Here is a 17,388-nt window from a genome sequence, read left to right on the forward strand (position 1 = left end):
GCTCCAGGAGGGGCGATGGCATTGCGACACGGTCCCTACCTCGACGGTCCAGGTGTCGGCCGGGGATTTAGCGGCGCAGGTGTGTCGCTCGGAGGGAGCGGGCTGATTCTCTAACTGATCCCCTAAATTCAAGAGCAGTTCGCCTTCACGCCTTGATCATAGCCCCGGGGCAGCAGGGGGTATTCACAAGCAGCGCTCTCCTTTTTCCATCTCTGTCTCGCAAAGAAAACCAGTCCTGGGAAAGCACGCAGTTCCAACAGAAAAGTTTATTTTTTTCTTTTAAAGCGTTCCGACAATATAAATACTGCAGTAAAATAAATAACACTGTACAGAAATAAATATTATTAACACTGCTACAGGAAGGCACACGGAAAACCGCCTGGACTGGGGCACTGTCAACATTAGGAGCAGGGCTCTGACAATAGATATTTCACAACTATACACAGAGAGATCGAGGGGAAACCGCTGGTCTAATAGTGAGTCAGTGAGTTTGTATTGTACCCTGTGCCAGCTACTGCCCAGCTCTCAGTCAGTGAGTCAGTGTGTCTGTACTGTATTAACCCCTCTCTCTCAGTGCAGTGTTAATGTCCTGGAGTGTCCAGTCAGTGTGTCTGGACTGTATTAACCCCTCTCTCTCAGTGCAGTGTTAATGTCCTGTAGTGTCCAGTCAGTGTGTCTGTACTGTATTAACCCCTCTCTCTCAGTGCAGTGTTAATGTCCTGTAGTGTCCAGTCAGTGTGTCTGGACTGTATTAACCCCTCTCTCTCAGTGCAGTGTTAATGTCCTGTAGTGTCCAGTCAGTGTGTCTGGACTGTATTAACCCCTCTCTCTCAGTGCAGTGTTAATGTACTGGAGTGTCCAGTCAGTGTGTCTGTACTGTATTAACCCCTCTCTCTCAGTGCAGTGTTAATGTCCTGTAGTGTCCAGTCAGTGTGTCTGGACTGTATTAACCCCTCTCTCTCAGTGCAGTGTTAATGTACTGGAGTGTCCAGTCAGTGTGTCTGTACTGTATTAACCCCTCTCTCTCAGTGCAGTGTTAATGTCCTGTAGTGTCCAGTCAGTGTGTCTGGACTGTATTAACCCCTCTCTCTCAGTGCAGTGTTAATGTACTGTAGTGTCCAGTCAGTGTGTCTGTACTGTATTAACCCCTCTCTCTCAGTGCAGTGTTAATGTCCTGTAGTGTCCAGTCTCTCACGCTCTCAGTCTCTTCTTCAGCCGGTTGAAGTCCTTGGCTGACCTCCACAGCCAGCTCTGCAGCTCCCTCAGGACCCAGAAGCTCTCCACCTTGCGGGAGAAGTCATTGAGCCCGAGTGGTGGGGAGGCCAGCGGGGACGACAGCGGGGGTCCTGCGCGCAGAGAGAGGGGTCCCCCGGGGTCCAGGCGCTCCAGCCCAGACAGCACGGTGTGGCCCCCCCTCACCCCGAAGCCGTAGTAGAGGGGCAGCGGGGACAGCGGGGGGTGCAGGGTGGGGGCGTAGGGGTCCGGGGGCGAGGGGGGCAGGCTGCGGGGCCGGCGGCGGCCGTCCGAGAGGGGGGCAGTCTGCGCGCGGCCCTGCCGCAGATCCCCCTCCTCCTGCTGCGCTGGGACCCCCTCTCCCTGCCCGCCCGGAGCGAGCTCCCGCTTGACCTCTGACCTCTCCGGCCGCTGTGCGGGCGGGCGCCTGCTCCTCGCGCTCCCCTGGGGCTCGGCGGCCAGGCCCAGCGGCCTCCGTCTCGGCCACCACCCCTCCCCCTCGCCCAGCTCCCCCAGCAGGGCCGGGGCGCGGGACACGTTCTGGGGGGTCTGGTACAGGGGCGCGCCCCACATCCGGTCCGCGCTGAGCCCTCGCTCCCGCCTGCCCCCCCAGGCCAGCGGCCCCGCCCCCTCCTCGCTGTCACCCCCCTCCGGGTCCGGCGCCCCAGGGGCGGGGGGCTCGGTGGGGGGCAGAGGGTACCCCAGGGCCGTCAGGAGCCCCGAGATGCTGCCCAGCAGCCCGTCCAGGCCGGTGCAGAAATGCAGCAGGGACCTCTGCAGGTACGGACACACGGTGGACTGGGCCAGCTCCCGGACCGCACCCAGCAGCAGGCTGTAGGCCCGGTGGTTCTGCAGGAGCCGGGCCCGGTTCTCCAGCCCCTTCCACAGCTCGAAGCGGGTGGCGGCGCTGGGCAGGGCCAGAGCACTGGAGTTTGGGCGAGGGGGAGCGAAATCAGGGTCACTGAATGGAGGACCAAGGTAACTCAACTAGAAAACAGGGAGAGAAGAAGAGAGAGAGGAGAGTTAATACACTGACTGGACACTGACTGAACACTACAGGACATTAACACTGCACTGAGAGAGAGGGGTCAATACAGTCCAGACACACTGACTGGACACTACAGGACATTAACACTGCCCTGAGAGAGAGGGGTTAATACAGTCCAGACACACTGACTGGACACTCCAGTACATTAACACTGCACTGAGAGAGAGGGGTTAATACAGTCCAGACACACTGACTGGACACTACAGGACATTAACACTGCACTGAGAGAGAGGGGTTAATACAGTACAGACACACTGACTGGACACTACAGTGCATTAACACTGCACTGAGAGAGAGGGGTTAATACAGTCCAGACACACTGATTGACTGGTGAACATACAGGAAGGTACAGATGATAAGCTCCAGGTAGAGCAGTGTCACACAGAAACCCCGCCCTGTGTGGACAGGCAGAGGACAGTGCGAGAGTCGGCACATCAGACCGCCGCGCAGACTCACGTAGGTGTGCTTGATGTCTCTCAGCTGGTGCTCCAGGTACTTGGTCAGCTCGTACGTCCTCTCGATGGACGAGCGGTGCCCCGCGGAGCCCAGGGCGGAGACGTGCGCTGTGCTGACCGCGGCCGCCAGCAGCAGAGCCAGGGAGCCGTGCCGGGCTGGGAAGAGAGCCAGGGGCTGATTAGAACCGCGCTCCCCCTCCCGCCGCGCAGCGGCCTGCTCCAGGCCCGGAGGACTGCTGGGATAATGGAGTAAAAGCCTCACTTCTCTCCTGGCCATTACAGGTACTACCTGTCCCAGCGCTCCGTGGGATCCCTGTCGCTGTCATTATCCATTGTGGAGACGCAGGCGGAGCGCCGCGGTGTCGCATTAACACGCCGCGGCTGGTGCCTTCACACTGCCCTCATCTCTAGCTTTCTTCCCTGCCAGCGCCGTGTGACCGATTCAGGTTCAAGATCAAAGCTCTTTATTGTAATGAATGACAGTGTTTTCAAAGCAGGTACAATTAACGCACCATGTTCATGTCCTGGAGTGTCCATTCAGTGTGTCTGGACTGTATTAACCCCTCTCTCTCAGTGCAGTGTTAATGTCCTGTAGTGTCCAGTCAGTGTGTCTGGACTGTATTAACCCCTCTCTCTCAGTGCAGTGTTAATGTCCTGTAGTGTCCAGTCAGTGTGTCTGGACTGTATTAACCCCTCTCTCTCAGTGCAGTGTTAATGTCCTGTAGTGTCCAGTCAGTGTGTCTGTACTGTATTAACCCCTCTCTCTCAGTGCAGTGTTAATGTACTGTAGTGTCCAGTCAGTGTGTCTGGACTGTATTAACCCCTCTCTCTCAGTGCAGTGTTAATGTCCTGTAGTGTCCAGGCAGTGTGTTAATGCTGTACTGTTTTTAGTCCTGTTCTGTCTCCAAGTAAAACTCTGCCTACCTCATTGAATTGAGTTAATCACTGTGTTAAATATTTTGAGCCACACCCAGACACACTCTCTTTCATGACAGACTAATGGAAGACAGGTTGATGTGTAATTACTTGTCTGTAGCGTTATGTCTCTTTTAACAAGCGTGAAATATGACAATATCATTAGAGACTTTCTCTCACTTATATCATAACCCTGCTTTCAGCACTGCACCCTCTTTAATACTAATGTGCTACAGGGTCCGGTCAGTGTGTCTGGACTGTATTAACCCCTCTATCTCAGTGCAGTGTTAATGTCCTGTAGTGTCCAGTCAGTGTGTCTGGACTGTATTAACCCCTCTCTCTCAGTGCAGTGTTAATGTACTGTAGTGTCCAGTCAGTGTGTCTGGACTGTATTAACCCCTCTCTCTCAGTGCAGTGTTAATGTCCTGTAGTGTCCAGACAGTGTGTCTGTACTGTATTAACCCCTCTCTCTCAGTGCAGTGTTAATGTACTGTAGTGTCCAGTCAGTGTGTCTGGACTGTATTAACCCCTCTCTCTCAGTGCAGTGTTAATGTACTGGAGTGTCCAGTCAGTGTGTCTGGACTGTATTAACCCCTCTCTCTCAGTGCAGTGTTAATGTCCTGTAGTGTCCAGTCAGTGTGTCTGGACTGTATTGACCCCTCTCTCTCAGTGCAGTGTTAATGTCCTGTAGTGTCCAGTCAGTGTGTCTGGACTGTATTGACCCCTCTCTCTCAGTGCAGTGTTAATGTCCTGGAGTGTCCAGTCAGTGTGTCTGGACTGTATTAACCCCTCTCTCTCAGTGCAGTGTTAATGTCCTGTAGTGTCCAGTCAGTGTGTCTGGACTGTATTGACCCCTCTCTCTCAGTGCAGTGTTAATGTCCTGTAGTGTCCAGTCAGTGTGTCTGGACTGTATTGACCCCTCTCTCTCAGTGCAGTGTTAATGTCCTGTAGTGTCCAGTCAGTGTGTCTGTACTGTATTAACCCCTCTCTCTGTATTACAGCATTCTGTCACTCCACGGTTATTCAGTCATTGCATTGAGATTCCTCTGTGCTTCAGCACTTCACAGTATTTGTCTGTGCTCTGTGATCAGACATACTCATTTTAAAAGTTGCTGTTTCAGTTTTAACTGCTAGACAGGGAGTCCGTGCTTCAGTCTTGCACATTCAGTCTTGCTCATCCCGTTCTGACCTGTCCTGACTGATCTTTCTGACAAGGAAACATACTGGCTGAGAGCAGCTGATCATTTCTCTTCTTTAGACTCAGACTGGCCCTTAGGTGACCAGTCCTGTCCAGGACACACAGGCTGGCCAATAGCTGACCAGTCCCTATCCAGGACTAACAGACTAGCCAGTAGCAGACCAGTTTCTCTCCAGGTGACATGGAGTGGCTGATAGCTGAGGAGTTGCTCTAGTGGGGAGATGGTCTCACCCATAGCTGACCAGTCCCTCTTGTAGGTAAACGGACTGACCGATAGCCTACCAGTTGCTCTACAGGAGACATGGAGAGGTCGATAGCTGACCAACCCCTCTCCAGGTGACACAGACTGGCTGATAGTTGGCCAGCGGTTCTGCTGGGGAGATAGACTGACGCTGAGCTGACTAGTCCCCGTGACGAAGACATGGACTGACCTGTGGTTCCACCAGGGGACATTGAGTGCCCAATAGCACTCCTAGCATGATCCCCAGTATTTATTCACACGTGAAAGTGGGAAGAAAGGGACTTCACACCCAGAGTGTTGCACTTTTAGATGAGTCTGAAGCCTGCTGTCACCGCAGGCATGTCTGTGCCCAGGGGGCGCCGGCGAGCTGGCGGTGAGGCGCACTGTTAGAGGAGGAGTGGGCCAGCGCAGTGCAGCGCTAATGAGAACTGGAGTCAGAGACACACTGCTGGACAACAAACAGCTCTCCCTGCTGTATTCAATAAATTCTGCATTCCTGCACAGACTCTCTCTCTCTCTCACACACACACACACCTACACTCACAGATTCACACACACACTGACTCACACACCTACACACAAAGATTCACACACACAATGACTCACACACACACAGATTCACACACACACCTACACACACACTGGCTCACACACACACCTACAGTACACACTCACACACACACCTACACTCACAGATTCACACACACTGACTCTCTCACACACCCACACTCACAGATTCACACTTACACACACACTGACTCACACACACCTACACACACACTGACTCACACACACCTACACACACACTGACTCACACACAAACCTACACTCACAGATTCACACACACCTACACTGACTCACACACACATGTACACACACACTGACTCACACACATACCTACACTCACAGATTCACACACACACTGACTCACACACACACCCACAATCACAGATTCACGCACACACCTACACACACACTGACTCACACACACCTGCACACACAGATTCACATAGACACCTACACTCACACACAGATTCCCACACACTGATTCACACAGATTTACACACACTGATTTACACAGATTTACACACACACTGATTCACACAGAGTTACACACACTGATTCACACAGCTTTACACACACTAATTCACACAAATGTATAATTCACATAAACACACAGATTCGCACTCACACATTCATATACAGACTGATTCATATTCAGAAATGCACGTACTGATTAACACACAGACTCACACTCACACACTGATTTTCACAAGATCATGCACAATGACACATTCTCACACATGCTGACTCTCACAAAACAGAACGTCAGACACACAGCCAGACACCCACAGGCAAACAGACAGTCAGACAGACACAATCAGACAGAAACACAGGCAGTCAGACAGTCAGGCAGGCACACAAGCAGTCAGACAGACAGTCAGACTCACGGTCAGAAAGATATACAGTCAGACAGGCACACAGGCAGTTAGACAGACAGTCAGACACACAGTCAGAAAGATACACAGGCAGTCAGAGAGACACACAGGAAGTCAGTCAGACAGACACACAGGCAGTCAGACAGTCAGACACACAGGCAGTCAGAGTACACACAGGCAATCAGACAGGCACACAAACAGACAGACAGTCAGACACACAGACAGTCAGACAGGCACACAGGCAGTCAGTCTGACACACAGTTTGACAGACAGACAGCACAGAGAGTGAGAAGAAGGGAGAGGACAGCAGAGGAAGACTCTGAACTGAGACTTTGTTTATGCCTGTGACTGTGGATTCGACGACCTCTCGCTACCTCTCTCCTCTCTCAGGAACGGCTCTCGTGAAACACAGACACACAGCTCTCCAGATTTTAATTCAATCCAAGAAATGCTAAAAAAAACAAGAGCCCTCAATTCGTTCAATCTGTCGCTGCTTTTGAAAATGAACGAGGGATCGGAAAAAGAGCAGAGGGGAAGGAGAGCGATTGCCTGGCTGTGGGGCCGCGCTAATTTAGCAGAAATGTAAACAGCATGTGTAAGTGCTCAGACCGTGACCGACTGATTTTGTATCATCCCCTCTCTCTCCCCCACTCGCTCTCTCCTCCTCTCCCTCTCCCTCTCCCCCACTCGCTATCCCTCCCTCTCTCTCCTCTCTCTCCTCCTCTCCCTCTCTCCCCCACTCACTCCCTCACTCTCTCCTCCTATCCCTCTCACTCTCTACCTCACTCTCTCACTCCTCTCTCCTTCTCCTTCCTCTCTTCATCCCTCCTTTCCTCTTCCTCCTCTCTCCCTCCTCTCACCCCCTCTCTCGGCCCCAATATCCCACCCCATCACCCTCCTGTCTCCCCCTCTCTGCTTCCCTCTATCCCTCCTCTGAGCCCCTCTCTCCTTCCCTCTCTCCCTTCTCTCTCCTCTCTCTCGCTCCCCTCTCCTTCTTCCTCAGCCCCGCTCACCTGTCTCTCTCTCTCTGTCTGTCTCCCATGGGGTGTCTGACAGTCTGTCTCTCTCTTTCTGTTTCACATTAGAAGATACTTTATTGGCATGACTATTCAAAAAGGATTGCCAAGACCATTACAACATACAGCCATTGTACAGTCATACAGTACAAATACTGCAAACATTATAATTACAGAATAATCAGACTTAATACAGCTTGTAATCACAGCACTATCAATGTACTGGAGTGTCCAGTCAGTGTGTCTGGACTGTCTTAACCCCTCTCTCTCAGTGCAGTGTTAATGTCCTGTAGTGTCCAGTCAGTGTGTCTGGACTGTATTAACCCCTCTCTCTCAGTGCAGTGTTAATGTCCTGTAGTGTCCAGTCAGTGTGTCTGGACTGTATTAACCCCTCTCTCTCAGTGCAGTGTTAATGTACTGGAGTGTCCAGTCAGTGTGTCTGGACTGTATTAACCCCTCTCTCTCAGTGCAGTGTTAATGTCCTGTAGTGTCCAGTCAGTGTGTCTAGACTGTATTAACCCCTCTCTCTCAGTGCAGTGTTAATGTACTGCAGTGTCCAGTCAGTGTCTGTACTGTATTAACCCCTCTCTCTCAGTCCAGTGTTAATGTACTGTAGTGTCCAGTCAGTGTGTCTCTCTCTTAGTGCAGTGTTAATGTAATAAATAATAATTCTTATATAGCACTTTTCTGGACACTCCACTCAAAGAAATTTACAGGTAATGAGGACTCCCCTCCACCAACACCAGTGTGCAGCCCCACCTGGATGATGCACCAGTACGCTCACCACACACCAGCTCTCAGTGGGGAGGACAACAGAGTGATGAAGTGATGGGGATTATTAGGAGGCCATGATTGGTAAAGACCAGGGAGAAATATGACCAGGAGCCCTGGGTTACACCCCTACTCTTTACGAGAAACGCCCTGGGATTTTTAATGACCACAGAGAGTCAGGACCTCAGTTTTAAGTCTCATCCGAAGGACAGCACCTTTTTACAGTGTAGTGTCCCCGTCACTATACTGGGGCATTAGGACCCACACAGACCACAGGGTGAGCGCCCCCTACTGGTACCCTATCCAGGTAATGGCCAGGCTCACGTCTGCATATCTTCAGTGGGTTGCCTGTTGTGAGATCCAGGGTGATATAACTGCAGGCAACTGTACAAATGTTAAATGGTAAATGCTGGCAAATGTATCATACTTTTCCAGTCAGTGTGTCTGGACTGTATTAACCCCTCTCTCTCAGTGCAGTGTTAATGTCCTGTAGTGTCCAGTCAGTGTGTCTGGACTGTATTAACCCCTCTCTCTCAGTGCAGTGTTAATGTCCTGTAGTGTCCAGTCAGTGTGTACTATTTATACACACAAACTCAAATTCAAATTCAACAGCTTTTATTGGCATGACCAATTAATTATAGTGTTGCCAAAGCAATAACAATAAGAATACATTAACAAATATTTACAACAAATACAATCTAAAAAAATGGCACAAAATGAAGATGATGATGACTGGGATTTGAATTGTTATTTTACAGATGTTTCATGTCTAATCCTTGAATATTTATGTAGTTTAACTGGATAACACACTGGCTGACTGCATCACTGATTAACACACAGGCATCACTGACTAACACACTGCATCACTGACAGTCTTACAGACAGACTGATACACTATATCACTGAAACACTGTCTTACTGACAGACTGATACACTGTATCACTGACATGCTGTCTTACTGACAGACTGATACACTGCATCACTGACATGCTGTCTTACTGACAGACTGATACACTGTATCACTGACCTGCTGCATCACTGACAGACTGATACACTGTTTCACTGACCTGCTGCATCACTGACAGACTGATACACTGTATCACTGACCTGCTGCATCACTGACAGACTGATACACTGTATCACTGACACAGTCTTACTGACAGACTGATACACTGTATCACTGACCTGCTGCATTACTGACAGACTGATACACAGTATCACTGACACAGTCTTACTGACAGACTGATGCACTGTATCACTGACCTACTGCATCACTGACAGACTGATGCACTATATCACTGACCTGCTGCATCACTGACAGACTGATACACTGTATCACTGACCTGCTGCATCACTGACAGACTGATACACCATATCACTGACAGTCTTACTGACAGACTGATATACTGCATCACTGACAGACTGATACACTGTATCACTGACCTGCTGCATCATTGACAGACTGATACACTATCACTAACAGTCTTACTGACAGACTGATACACTGTATTGGCAACACATTATCTTATTGACAGACTGATACACTGTATCACTGACCTGCTGCATCACTGATAGACTGATACAATGTTTCACTGACACACAGCATCACTGACAGACTGATACTGTACACTGTTTACTGACAGACTGATTCACTGTATCACTGACCTACTGCATCACTGACAGACTGATACACTGCATCACTGACAGACTGACACACTGTATCACTGATCTGATGCATCACTGACAGACTGACAGACTGTATCACTGACCTGCTGCATCACTGACAGACTGACACACTGTATCACTGACCTGATGCATCACTGACAGACTGATACACTGTTTACTGACAGACTGACACACTGTATCACTGACCTGCTGCATCACTGATAGACTGATACAATGTTTCACTGACACACAGCATCACTGACAGACTGATACTGTACACTGTTTACTGACAGACTGATACACTGCATCACTGACAGACTGACACACTGTATCACTGATCTGATGCCTCACTGACTGACTGATACACTGTTTACTGACAGACTGACACACTGTATCACTGACCTGCTGCATCACTGACAGACTGACACACTGTTTACTGACAGACTGATACATGTGGAGTGACAGTGAGACACTCAGAAACTGACAGACTGTCACAGTGGCACGCTGACAGCATGACAGACGGACGGCATGGCACAATGTCAGACTGACATAGGAATTGGCAAGTTTTCCTTGAAAGAAATGCAGGACTGTCGGACTAAGTGGGTTCTCTGTCAATTCCCAAACACCAGACGAGAGCAGCACGCACGTTTTCTCACAGACACGCTACAGCGCGATTAACGACAGGAACTGGATGAAACACTTTCACTTGTTGCAGCGCTGTAACTATACGAGCACCTTTAACGAGTAACTCACCTCCAGAAATTCTCATCTCGCACTCCGTCGCAAACAGCGGCTTTTCGCAGGTCCGCCGGAGTTTTATTCTTATTACAGAATTCGAGAAAACTCGGGCCCGCTCGTGCCGCTGTCTCCGGGACGGGTCGCGCTGAGGTCCCGGTGCGGCGCGCGGGGGGTCGCGTGCGCTTGTTCCCGGTGAGGGGGGTGGGGGGGGGGGGGCTGGACAGCGGTGAGTGCGGCTCGCTCAGCCTCTCGCGCCTCCTCGCTCCGTCTCTCTCTGCCTCTCAGGACCCGAGAGTCGGACTTGATGAGTTCAACTGCGCTCCGCGCTTTATAATCTAACACACGGGGGAGAGAGGGAGGGAGAGGGAGAGGGAGGGAGAGGGGAGAAAGTTTTATTCCTCTCTCTCTCTTTCTCTGTCAGTGATTCAGTCTGTCAAATATCTTACAGATGGTTGACGCATTGAAACGAAAAACCGCATAATTCCGATGACGAGTAAGCACCCACCTCTCTCCCTCCCTCCCTCTTTCCCAATCCCTCTCTCTCCCTCTCCCTCTCCCTCGCTCCGTCTCGGCGGCGGGTCACCGGGTCGCTCCTGTGACCCACGGGAAACCCGGGCGGCTGGGCCATGCTGTCGGGCCGCTGGGCGGCTGCGGCAGAAGGTTCCCCAGCTCTGCGGGATGCTGCCGGCAGGTATTATTGGGGTAGACAGCCTCGTTACCAATTCAGTGGCAAAGCATTTTATCTCCAGTCGCAGTTTGCTATGGACTCCGTACAGACCAGTGTTTAAAACAAACAGATACGGCTGTTATCGCTATATGTGACTTTCATACTGGACAGGCGATGCGCTTCCTCCAAGAGCCGATAAAGTGCTCACTATCCGTGAAGCTCGACTCTCAACCCCCAGCGCTCGAGTGCCGGGACAGACCCCCGTCCCGGGACAGACCCGGCGCTGCGAGGCGTGTGCCGGAGGTCCGGCCGCTCCTCGCCGGCCGTTGGCCTGTGACCCTCGGCTGAGTCCTGGCTCGGAACAGCCACACGCACGGGCCCACACAGCTCCTGGTCGGGGCAGAAAGCGACACCGGCCTCCCCGAAGACTGAACACACACTGGAAGGGCAGACGGTGGGCGCCGACTGGGAAAGCCCAGATTCCGCCGAGTCTAAAACCAACAGCAGCGCTGTTTGCCCACCCCGGGCGCCGGCCGCCCCGCGGTACATGAGCGCCGGTCATCGGCAATGTGCGCGCGTGAGGCAGAGCGTGGCCCTCGAGCACTGGGGGCTTGAGCGCCCACACTGAGGGTGAGGAGTGGCGGGGGGGGGGGGTACCCCAGCTCGTGTCGGCCCTCAAGCGCGCGTGCCCGGCGGGGCGCAGAGCCCCTCGGACCAGAGCCCGCGGGAGAGCAGCAAGCGGCCCCCGCTGCGCGCTGTGGAAACATTTTCGGGAGAAACTGAGAGCAGGAGACCAGGACCAGGGCTGGAGACCCCCGGTCCAGGCCGGCAGGCGCGCGCACCTCTCGCGGCAGGGCTCCAGGTGAGGTGAGGCGGGGTGAGCGCGCTGTCCGCCAGCAGCGCTCGGGTCCAAACGCTCCGGTTCGGACCTGTGGCGCCCCGGTTCGCCTCGGTTACCTGCCAACGCCCTGCAGTTCGTGCCACTTCCTGCGAGGAATAGCCTGTCCACGAGCCGTGGGTCCCTGTCCACAGAGAGCGGAGCGCGGGGCTGCAGTCGTCAGGCTGGGCGACAAGGAGGCCCCCAGGAGCGCGCTGTCGGTCCCGGGCCAGCTGCTCATGTAGCCCCGCTCCCGGGCTGAAGCGGTCCAGGGACTCAGGGGCCAGTCCAGGACCCTGCTTTCAGCTCCGCCACTGCCTCAGCGTGTGTGTCTGTGTGTGTGTGTCTGCGTGTGTGTCTGTGTCAGTCTCTGTGTGTGTGTCCTTTGTGTGAGTGTGTCAGTGCAGGGGTGGGGCTGTGTGTGTCAGTGTGTCAGTGTGTGTGTGTGTGTGTCTGCGTGTGTGTCTGTCTGTGTTTGTGTGTGTCTGTGTCAGTCTCTGTGTGTATGTCCTTTATGTGAGTGTGTCAGTGCAGGGGTGGGGCTGTGTGTGTCAGTGTGTGTGTGTGTCCCTGACCTTGAACCTGACCCCTACCATGACCCTGACCCCCTACCCTCACAGTGACCCCCTACCCTCACAGTGACCCCGACCCCTACCTGACCCTAACAGTGACCCCGACCCTGCAGCCAGGGAGCCGCGGGCCGGGACCTGGCTGTGCTGGGTGCTCTGGAGACGCGTCCGCGGAGCTCTGGGGCTGACCGGCGGGGCTCCTGCGTGCACACTGTTCACACCAGGGTGAGACGGGGGGGTGGGCAGGCAGGTGAGTCTGAGGGATGAACGCGAGGAATGCTTTTGTCCTGGCTGTCCGTCAGACTCACTCCAGTGCAGCCACACACCGACACGCGCGCAGAGGGAAGGAGAGACGCGCGCGTGGACTCGCAGCGCGCCTCGGACTGCGGGAGGACCGAAAAAAAACGGTGTGGTGTCTCCCTCTGGTGGCCAGTAGCGGAAGGACAGGCTGAGTGACGGATTGTGGCCTCATCGACACGTTTTTATTAAATAAAATAATTTTATTAAAGGGCTCTCGAAGTCCGCTCGCCCAGGGCGTCAGTCCAGCCGGGTTTGTGGGTTTGATGAAGTAAGGCTTCTGACCGAACCGACAGAGTGTTGCTCTGGAGGAGTGGACTGGCAGAAGAATATAAAGTTTGCACATGAGAGGAGGCTGTTCGGTCCGTCCAGCGCTTTTGGTTGTTAGTAACTGCTTGATCTCAGGATCTCATCCAGATGTTTCTTGAAAGAAGCCTGGGTTTTTGCATCTACATCATGGTTAGTTAGTGTGCTGCACTCTTTCACCACCCTTTGTGTAAAGAAGTGCCTCCCGTTCTCAATTTTACATGCACTTGCAAATAGTGCACATCACATTGTGTCCTCTGAATACTTGTCTAAGGTTACCTTATAGTCTTCTGTTTTATAGACTAAAGAGACTCAGTTCCTTCAGCCTGTCAGTGTGGGACACTCCCTTCAGACTAAAGAGATTCAATTCCTTTAGCCTGTCAGTGTGGGACACTCCCTTCAAACTAAAGAGACTCAGCTCCTTCAGTCTGTCAGTGTGGGACACTCCCTTCAGACTGAAGAGATTCAGTTCCTTCAGCCTGTCAGCGTGGGACACTCTCTTCAGACTAGAGAGTGCTAGAAAGTAACCTGATTCACAAGAAAAGGTCTCAGCTGAAGGTCCAGGTGATATCTCAGAACTCAATTAAACACTAAAGGCTGGTTTCAGCTGATCCAAAGATCATAACTGAATGATCTGCAGATCATGAGCTCTGTGTATTTGTAGGAGGTCAATGTCACAGAGCCATGTGATTGCTAGAAAAAGAAGGTGCTTTGTCTCTGGAACAAAAGCAGCACAGATACTACTTTCAACAGCACAGCCGAGCACAAACGAATGTGGTGAGTTTCAGTGTTTGTAGGAGGGCAACTTCACAGAGCAGCAATGTCTTCTCTGTAAGGTGGTGACCAGTGCAGTCTACAACAATCTAAATGAGGCCATACTAGTGCGTTATACAATTTTAATACAACATTGATTTATATTCTACACTTTTCACTCTGTATCCCAGCATTTTGTTTGCCTTCAGTTCCTTCTCCACATCATCAAGAAGATGTAAATAAAGATGCAAATGATGTCTCCACATAAACACCTCAGTCTTTCTCACATGTAACCCCTTCTGTCTCAGTGTTTCTCATTTTATAATAAATAATGGCTTACTTATATAGCCCTTTTCTGGACACTCCACTCAAAGCTCTATACAGGTAATGGGGATCCCCTCCACCACCACCAGTGTGCAGCTCCACCTGGATGATGCGCCAGTCCATTCACCACACACCAGCTCTCAGTGGGGAGGAGGAGAGGGATGCAGGGGGTGCCCATTTGTGAAAGTTAATCTACATCCTTCAGTTGTAGTGTCTACAGTGCTTGCTACCCCTGTTACCTCTGAATTGCAGTGAATGTAGCGAACACACACGAGGTCTGCAGTAGTTTACTAACTACACCACTGTCCACAGTCACTACAAACGCCCCTTAGGTGACAGTGAAGGGTGCAATGATAGGTGCCATCATACAGAAAAATCAAGCAGCAAAGATTTTTTTCTGCTGAATCTCAGAGAAGCGATCTGATCGGAGAGTCTGTGCTGATCCTGGCCAAAGCTGCTCTGCTCAGGCATCAGCGGACGGAGGCGATGGGCAGACCCTGATTGTGGAGGCAGACAGGAGTAAATGATTATTCAGAGAGGGATACCCTGGGATGTTATGTCAGTCACGGACGTGGTGATCAGCTCTGTATTCTTCAGCAAATAAGGTGTCTGTGTGAACTGGGGTTTGTACACTGAGCACCAGGAGGAACTTCACACTCGGTGCTTGTAGGTGTGTAGAAGATGAAAGAGCCCAGAGCACTGTGGGATGTTGGCCGAAGTTTTTGCTCAATGGGTGGATGGTGAGAGGCAGCGGATCGCTGGAGAGACTGGCCGTCTCGGGGGCGAGGGAGCCGACGGGACACAGCTCAGACAGGATGAGGTGGTGTGACCTGTTATCGGAGAGCCAGGCCAGGCCAGGCCAGGCCAGGCCAGGCGTGATGTCTTTGTTCCAGCTCTCTCGCTCGCTCGCGGTCTCACCTGGCACGGCCAGAGCTCCGCCTGCAGTGACCGCAGGGCGCTACATCGATCCCGTCCTGGGACTCACCCGCTGCCCTGCCTGCAGGCTCATCCTGACGGGACACTGTTCTAGCAGGACAGGACAGCACCCAGTCCTTCCTGCAGGAGGAGAAACTCCGGGGCTGGTACACGAGGGTGGCAGAGATGCTGTACAGCTTGTTTTGCTTCTTATAGTGGCCACACACACTACCAGCCTTTCTGACTTTCATAACAGTGTCACACCCCCACAGTGAGAGTGACAGTGTATTAGACACACCCACAACTGGAGTGACACTGTATCAGATACACCCACAGTGGGAATGACACTGTATCAGACACACCCACAGTGGGAATGACAGTGTATTAGACACACCCACAGTGGAAATTACAGTGTATTAGACACACCCACAACTGGAGTGACACTGTATCAGATACACCCACAGTGGAAATGACAGTGTATTAGACACACCCACAGTGGGAATGACACTGTATCAGACACACCCACAACTGGAGTGACACTGTATCAAACACACCCACAGTGGGAATGACAGTGTATTAGACACACCCACAACTGGAGTGACACTGTATCAGACACACCCACAGTGGGAGTGACACTGTATCAGACATGCCCACAATGGGAGTGACACTGTATCAGACACACCCACAGTGGGAGTGACACTGTATCAGACACACCCACAATGGGAGTGACACTGTATCAGACACACCCACAATGGGAGTGACACTGTATCAGACACACCCACAATGGGAGTGACACTGTATCAGACACGCCCACCGCGATAAGTGTTTTTCCTTCTGCAGATCTAGTTGGTCCCAGTTGCACACTGCACACCTGAGTGAGAAAGACAGGGCCTGGTAAGTGTGTGGCAGTGATGCTGGGTCCTGGAGCCCCAGTGGAGGTCAGGGTGATGATCATCTGGGGCTCAGAGACCAGAGGAGAGTCAGGCTGCCCAGACCTGTCTTATCCAGAGATCAGGCACAGTCAATCTCCCAGCCCTCTCCCAGTGTGAAGCAGGAGCCCTGATTCCAGCAGAGACCCACCACTGCCCGACTGTGACTGCTGATGACAAAATAACCAGCAGAGAGAAGGTACCTGTCAGGCCTGTTTGATAGCCTGTCAGTGCACCTGCTGCAGAACGCCTGCAGTCGCCTGGCGGTAACCTCACGACATTGTTGCTGTTACAAGTAATACAAATATTTTGATATCTCTATCAACCAGAAGACGAAAAACTATAGACGAGAGCTGAAAAAACAAAAATCCTTTGTTTCCATCCCTTCAGACTCTTTGATACTGCATCTCTCGTGTTTCAGTCATGGACGCTCTGTGCTAATTAAACCTTAAGGGAACCGACCTAATTAGCGCAATTAAAAGAGCTAATTATGGAAAGAGCACTGGGAAACTCGCAGTGCCTGGAAACATCGACAGTATACGGAGACAGTGAGTCATCGGTCAATATCACAATTTCAAAACAGATGAACAGAAGATAATTGGTATTTCTTTAACTGGGGCAATTCTCCCTCTATCCCACTGGAATCGGACGAGTGTAGTTGGAATTTACTACCGTCTTGGCCCTGGTCTGTGTAACTGGCGGACACACGGCGATTAGACCATTTTTCTCAGGGCACGGCTCTGCAGTTGTTACAGAGAGACGTCGCTCCTCTGATTGATCCTGCCCCCTGAGCTCGGTCTGCTGTCCGATTGGCGGAGAATAGAAGAAATCTCCGCATTCCAATTCCCACTGCAATCCCGCCTTGTTCAGACGTCTCCTGAACACAATAGGTTAGTTCAACGTCACTCACAGCATGTCTGTGCGCTCTTTGGTGATTGGAGCTGTCCATCACCGCCTTTTTTTAATTAGGCGCTTGGATTGGCTGCGATGGCCAGAAGGGGTGAAGCTCCCCCCTTCCTGAGCTCAAGTAAA

General features: G+C 51.9%; 1 protein-coding gene across 2 annotated transcripts; it reads right to left on the reverse strand.

Annotated features, from left to right (window-relative positions):
- Window positions 1–251: 251 nt before the first annotated feature.
- clcf1 (cardiotrophin-like cytokine factor 1) lies at window positions 252–11,126 on the reverse strand. 2 transcript variants are annotated; one of them, XM_088644327.1, is made up of 3 exons: window positions 10,735–11,126; window positions 2,738–2,892; window positions 252–2,220 (listed from the first exon to the last, which is right to left on the reverse strand). In XM_088644327.1, exons 1-3 carry the CDS (start codon window positions 10,748–10,750, stop codon window positions 1,192–1,194), a joined length of 1,200 nt encoding a protein of 399 aa, XP_088500453.1. In that variant the 5' UTR covers window positions 10,751–11,126; the 3' UTR covers window positions 252–1,191. The 2 variants fall into 2 exon arrangements, with proteins under 2 accessions (XP_088500453.1, XP_088500452.1); XM_088644326.1 differs by lacking the exon at window positions 10,735–11,126 and having other exon boundaries at window positions 2,738–3,734.
- Window positions 11,127–17,388: the final 6,262 nt, after the last annotated feature.

The sequence above is a fragment of the Lepisosteus platostomus genome, chromosome 8 (genome assembly GCF_059453375.1).
Source record: "Lepisosteus platostomus isolate fLepPlt1 chromosome 8, fLepPlt1.hap1, whole genome shotgun sequence".
Lineage (NCBI taxonomy): Eukaryota > Metazoa > Chordata > Actinopteri > Semionotiformes > Lepisosteidae > Lepisosteus > Lepisosteus platostomus.

Excerpts from the sequence above, each read along its gene's own strand:
- clcf1 (XM_088644326.1), bottom strand. The coding sequence starts at position 3,013 with ATGGCCAGGAGAGAAGTGAGGCTTTTACTCCATTATCCCAGCAGTCCT. Across the intron at positions 2,221-2,737 it reads GAGACATCAAGCACACCTAC|TTGAGTTACCTTGGTCCTCC; the intron begins GTGAGTCTGCGC and ends CCTGTTTTCTAG.